This window comes from Bos mutus, chromosome 7, assembly GCF_027580195.1.
Source record: "Bos mutus isolate GX-2022 chromosome 7, NWIPB_WYAK_1.1, whole genome shotgun sequence".
Taxonomy (NCBI): Eukaryota; Metazoa; Chordata; class Mammalia; order Artiodactyla; family Bovidae; genus Bos; species Bos mutus.
Window position 1 is genome coordinate 1015072 of NC_091623.1, and position 6594 is coordinate 1021665.

Consider the following 6594-nt stretch of genomic DNA (forward strand, 5'->3'; position numbering starts at 1 on the left):
CACAGAAGAACTGTACAAAAAAGATCTTCACGACCCAGATAATCACTATGGTGTGATCACTGACCTAGAGCCAGACATCCTGGAATGTGAAGTCAAGTGGGCCTTAGAAAGCATCACTAGGAACAAAGCTAGTGGAGGTGATGGAATTCCAGTTGAGCTATTCCAAATCCTGAAAGATGATGCTGTGAAAGTGCTGCACTCAATATTCCAGCAAATTTGGAAAATTCAGTGGTGGCCACAGGACTGGAAAAGGTCAGTTTGCATTCCAATCCCAAAGAAAGGCAATGCCAAAGAATGCTCAAACTACTGCACAATTGCACTCATCTCACATGCTAGTAAAGTAATGCTCAAAATTCTCCAAGCCAGGTTTCAGCAATATGTGAACCGTGAACTTCCTGATGTTCAAGCTGGTTTTAGAAAAGGCAGAGGAACCAGAGATCAAATTGCCAATATCCGCGGGATCATGGAAAAAGCAAGAGAGTTCCAGAAAAACATCTATTTCTGCTTTATTGACTATGCCAAAGCCTTTGACTGTGTGGATCACAATAAACTGGAAATTTCTGAAAGAGATGGGAATACCAGACCACCTGACCTGCCTCTTGAGAAATTTGTATGCAGGTCAGGAAGCAACAGTTAGAACTGGACATGGAACAACAGACTGGTTCTAAATAGGAAAAGGAGTACGTCAAGGCTGTATATTGTCACCCTGTTTATTTAACTTATATGCAGAGTACATCATGAGAAACGCTGGACTGGAAGAAGCACAAGCTGGATTCAAGATTGCCAGGAGAAATATCAATCACCTCAGATATGCAGATGACACCACCCTTATGGCAGAAAGTGAAGAGGAACTCAAAAGCCTCTTGATGAAAGTGAAAGTGGAGAGTGAAAAAGTTAGCTTAAAGCTCAACATTCAGAAAACGAAGATCATGGCATCCGGTCCCATCACTTCATGGGAAATAGATGGGGAAACAGTGGAAACAGTGTCAGACTTCATTTTTCTGGGCTCCAAATCACTGCAGATGGTGACTGCAGCCATAAAATTAAAAGACGCTTACTTCTTGGAAGGAAAGTTATGACCCACCTAGATAGCATATTCAAAAGCAGAGACATTACTTTGCCAACAAAGGTCTGTCTAGTCAAGGCTATGGTTTTTCCTCTGGTCATGTATGGATGTGAGAGTTGGACTGTGAAGAAGGCTGAGTGCCGAAGAATTGATGCTTTTGAACTGTGGTGTTGGAGAAGACTCTTGAGAGTCCCTTGGACTGCAAGGAGATCCAACCAGTCCATTCTGAAGGAGATCAGCCCTAGGATTTCTTTGGAAGGAATGATGCTAAAGCTGAAACTCCAGTACTTTGGCCCCCTCATGCGAAGAGTTGACTCATTGGAAAAGACTCTGATGCTGGGAGGGATTGGGGGCAAGAGGAGAAGGGGACGACAGAGGATGAGATGGCTGGATGGCATCACTAACTCCATGGTCGTGAGTCTCAGTGAACTGCTGGAGTTGGTGATGGACAGGGGGGCCTGGCGTGCTGCGATTCATGGGGTCGCAAAGAGTCGGACATGACTGAGCGACTGATCTGATCAGATCTGATCTAATGACAAGGAAATGATAATGTTGTTATTACTTCCTGAACTCTTTTCAAATCCTTCATTCATATCTTAAAATGAAACTCAGATATACTGAATGCTTCATCTCTTTCCAGATTTGGACCAAATCTTTTATATGTTTGATTTTTTCTAATCCTCTCAATGACTTGTAACGTGGATATTGTTAGTGCCATTCCTTTTGGACAGGGATACTGAAATTTGGTGTGGTTATATGACTTGGCCATAACATGACCCAATTAATAGGTATATGGGAGTTTAACCCAGTTTAGTCTAACTCAGAAAGTCATGATCCTGCCCCTGTCCCCATGTTCCCTGCTGAGAAGGTTGTGGGATTGCATTTGTTCATTGTCCCCAGATGCTCTCAGTTTGTAGTACATGACCTCATGCTTTTTGGCTACCAGTAAAGGAATGAATTCAGCCTCCTACCAGCCTTGATTGATCCCCTGGCTCATGCTCAGCACCACACTAGAGTGGGATAGAAATAAAAAATATGAGGTGGGATTCTTGGTTTCAAGGGAAGAGCACACATGGGGCATTTAGTGAGCAGTCCAACACATTGTACAACCAAAGACTAGCATGGCAGGCATCACAACCACCTGCCAAGTATGTCACAGCACTTACTTCGTGCTCCCCATGCCATAAACTCTAATTCTTGTGGCACTCTTTCCTGCTGATTCTGGACCTGGTCTTGGTTTCAGAATCCCTTTCAATGCAGGACCCCCGGTGGATATAACCATTGGATCTAGCCACCATCTCCCTGTAAGTGTTGTTGTCACTCAGAGGAGCAGGAGATTGGAGATCCGGAGGGTCTCGACAAAGGCTTAACTGGGGGTCGTGTGTGGAAACGCAGTCCTGAAGGGGTTAGGATTTGGGACTGGGATTACAAGAAAAGAGAGTATTCCAGGTGGAAAGAAGCACATTAGCAAAGCCTCTGAGTTGAGAGTGAGGGAGTAGCCTCCTGGGGATGGGGACAGAGTGACTTTCCCAATGTGGATGCTCTTGGGGCAGAAAGAATGAGATTGAATAGAACTTTTTTTGACTTGATTTTGACCTATTTACGAACATCCTAGCCTATCTCAGAGATAATAAGATAGTAAGAATATTAACTCCTATTTATTGAGGTTATTGTGCCAGTTTTACTGCTATTGCATACATGCGTTGTCTTTCTTTTTTTTTTTCATCCTTAGAACAAGGTAAATATTGGCATTCCCATTTTATAAACGAGAGTAACTAAAAAATAGACATAATAGGTTATATAGCTAGTTACCTAGCTGGTAGGGCAGGTTACTGAAATTCAAGAACATCTTAAAGACTTTACCAAAAAGTACCTGATCCTGTGAACTGTATCTTCCCAGCATGTTCTTCTGCTGCACATGTGCACCTGTACATATAAAAAGACAATGCACACCCATGTCCACAATCCCACACATACACTCATACACAAATACAGATACAGATGTAGCTACACACACGCACATACATGCACAGACATGCATGTGCTGTGCACTCATGTGTGTACTTACATACTACATACATACATATACACACATATGCATAGACTGTATGCACGCCGTTCTTCTGGAAAGAGTCACTGCTCTTTGATCCCAGGGGTAAGTATAATGACCCAAAACAGGCCAATCAGCTTTTTTTCCCCCAGCATTTGAATCTCAGGCAGAGACACATAGAGACAGAAGAAAGCTGAGCCATCTGATAACAATGCTCTGGAGAATGCATCCTGAGTGACTGATATGCCTGAGCTGCTGGGTCCTTGTTCTTCTTGTGCTTGGTTAACCAACTCTTCGTTTTATTCAGCAAAGCTGCACAGTAGACTTGCAATTACTTTTTTCTCCCCTTAAGTCAATTTCTATTGCTTTCTACCAAAGAGCTCTAATTGATACAAATTATCTCTTCAGTTTAGCTAGTGCCAGTGATGGGGGTCCATTCTAATGACAATGGTGGTCAGTGCAATGCTGAAAGTAAGGAAGGGGCTTTTCATCGTTGTGTTACAAAACTGTCCATGGGGTAGGGCCATGATATAAAGGAGACTGTTATAAAAGGGCCTTCTGGAATTTACAGTAATAAACCAGTTACAAATGGGAGCCAGGACAGAGAGCCCTTATTCTGAATCCATGAATTATAACATCATGGCCTGATGTTAATTTTCTTGGTTGTAGCTTGCCTATGTTTTCCCCATCACTTTTTTTCTGGTATGGATATGATGGCTAGATAATATTTTGCCTCTTCACCCTTCAATCCTTCAGTGGATATTTACTGAAACACTCCATATGATGGTAGATAATTGGGAATACAGGAGTAGTTAAAACTACAGAAACAGAAATTTAGAGCCAGAAGACATATTTGAAATGGTATAGTCCAACCCTTCTTCTCATAGAAAATAGAGGTTTAGAACAGTTTAGTGACTTAAGTAGGATCACAGAGCTTAGTGTTAAGTGTACATTTTGGGACTTGTGATGTAGGTCTTGTCTCCTAGGTCTGTGATATTAATGGTTCCTGATCAGGCTCCTAGAATTTAGATGGAGTGCTGGGACATGCAGACAGGAAGCGATTGGTAAACTCAGCCCTGCATCAGGTAACCTTCCTCTTTCTTGACTGAATAGCTCTGCAGTACACAAATATCCCAAAACACAAAATTAACAGTGGTTTCCAGTCTAAGCTGAAAACTTAGTTTGGAGACTTAGTATGGAAGTATTCATACTTGATACTTGAAGGAAGTGATCCTTCAATAGGATCATTAGTTATCTGTATCTTTCATTCCCAAATTGGGCTTTTGAAGGTGAGATCACCCAAAGGGAGAATAGTATCTGTTGTGCCAGTGTTATCCCAATGAGCCACATGAAGTATAGAGCTCTGCTTTTACTCTGTAGGCACAGAGAACCCCAATAGCTGAGAAAAAGAGATAGGTGTCTTATAAAGCAAGATGAAATCTCCTTATTCAGTGACTTTAGATACATTAAATCTAAATAGAGAAATGTGGACCAGTGGATATCAGAATCTTGCCATCTTATCAATCAAGTAAAGACCCTAGCTTTTTTTTTTTTTTTTTTACCTTAAGAAAATCAATAGCTTTATTTTTCTCCAATATACATATAGAAAACCAGTCTGAGAAGAAGTTTCACGAGATAGACCAGAGGATTATATACAAACTCAGGAATTCCAGATCAGCAAGACAAAGTGCACAGACGATACACTCTTCCACAGGGCCCTGGAGCTTAGGACTGTCCCAACAGAGGTGAGGCAAGCTCCTGGATGGCTTTTGAGTTCAGCTGAGGAATTGTGCTGATCTTCAGGAGTTTGCCACTTGCATACTTATTCTTGATGGTGGTGAACTTGGTCATGTTCTTGTTGACGCGCCCAGTGTTTTTGGCCTTGTGCCGCATGACCTTCAGCACCTCTCTCTATATATAGCCAGTGTAATACTGCTGCTTTAAGTTCCATTTTTCTTGGTTAGAACCTTCTGGGACAGGCAGGAAGTGCCTGCCGCCACCTTAAAATGGTGATAGTGCACCATGTCATAGTCAACGAGAGTCAGCTCCATCAAGTATTTGGCTGAAGTGTGCTATTCAACATCCATATTCCCGGCTTTCGATGCCTGCCTTAGAAATGTAGCGGCAACGGTTGACTCAGCTCAAATTTCAGTTCTTTCAAAATCAGAGTGTACATTTCTCAAATTTGAGAACTGGTGTAAGCATTGTTGGTGATGTAAACAAAGCCTTCAATGTTTGGAGAAAACATTTCCTCATACTTGGAAGCCAAGAGCAGTGCCATAATGCCAGCCAGCGGAAGCTTCTTCGGAGAGACTGGCTGAGCCTGTAAATATCGGCCCATGATGGCAACACACATGTACAGCGTTTCCTGCAGCAGCCTGAACTTGGAGTGCACTGGCACCAGCCAGTCCACCAGGATGGCACACATGCAGCCATTTATATCTCTCCCATCTAAGAAATGTGGGTTTATGGACTGTAGCACCTCAAGCTGCCTTAGATACTGGTAGATATCCTTCACGTAGTCACTGCAGAGCTGAGAGTTCTCCCAGTCTTCAATATCAATATCCTCAATATTGTAGAGCAAGGCATCAGAGAAAGCTTGGCAGAGGTTCTCTTCCTTCATGGAGACGTCCTGAGGTGTGGGAGAAGGACCCTTTGGAGCCAACACTTCCATCTGCACTGGTTTCACAGAAGCAGTAGGTTTCAGGTGCTTGTTGACATTTGTTGTTTTGGTGGGTGGAAAAAGTGCTTTAGTGTTCTGGATTTTCTGAGCTGCTTGTGTGGCTCGGGTTGTAACCCAATTTCCAATTTCTTCTAAAACTTCCCACCTGATAGTCACATGACTTTTAGGTTTAGAATTAACTCCTGTGTCATTATTCTCTAAATCGGTGGATGCTGTCGGGCGTTGGAACAGCACCATGAGGAAACGGACAGGCAAGAGTGGCAGCCCCGCCTAGGGGAAGACGCAGGCTGGACACGGAGAACACTGTGCTATTAGGACTGCCAAGACCCTAGTTTTTAATGACTATCTTAGGCTACCTTGATCTCTGCAGAATAAGGTAGAATGGACCATTTATTCCTCCTTGAAATTCAATTTTTCCTTGACTTCTGTAACACCGTAGACTTGCTTTTATTATTTCTGGTTGCCTCTTCTCACTACGTTCTTTGTGGCTTCCTCTTCTTCCACTCTCCTTTTACTGTTGGGTATTACAAGATTTTGTCTTGATATATCCCTCTGCTTGTTTTATAAACTCTTCCTAGTCAACTTTACTATGGCAGTCATCAGCTGTTCCCCCAGTATCCATCCACCCTTCCTTTAGTAAAAGCAAATTGATTTCTTTTGATAGGATGAATAAAACCTCTAGGTCTCTCAGCATATGTGATTCTGATGTACCGGTAAATAACAACCAGAATTCAGGGTGGGAGGAAGCCATAATTTGTAATATTTCTTTGGTGTAAATACTCTCACCACCATCAA

At 42.5% G+C, this 6594-nt stretch overlaps 1 protein-coding gene across 1 annotated transcript; it reads right to left on the reverse strand.

Annotated features, from left to right (window-relative positions):
- Positions 1 to 4841: 4841 nt before the first annotated feature.
- On the reverse strand, positions 4842 to 6036 carry CCNB2 (cyclin B2). The gene is given in 3 exon segments (XM_070374762.1): positions 4842 to 5077; positions 5080 to 5229; positions 5232 to 6036. Coding segments are annotated over 3 exon segments (1191 nt in total).
- Positions 6037 to 6594: the final 558 nt, after the last annotated feature.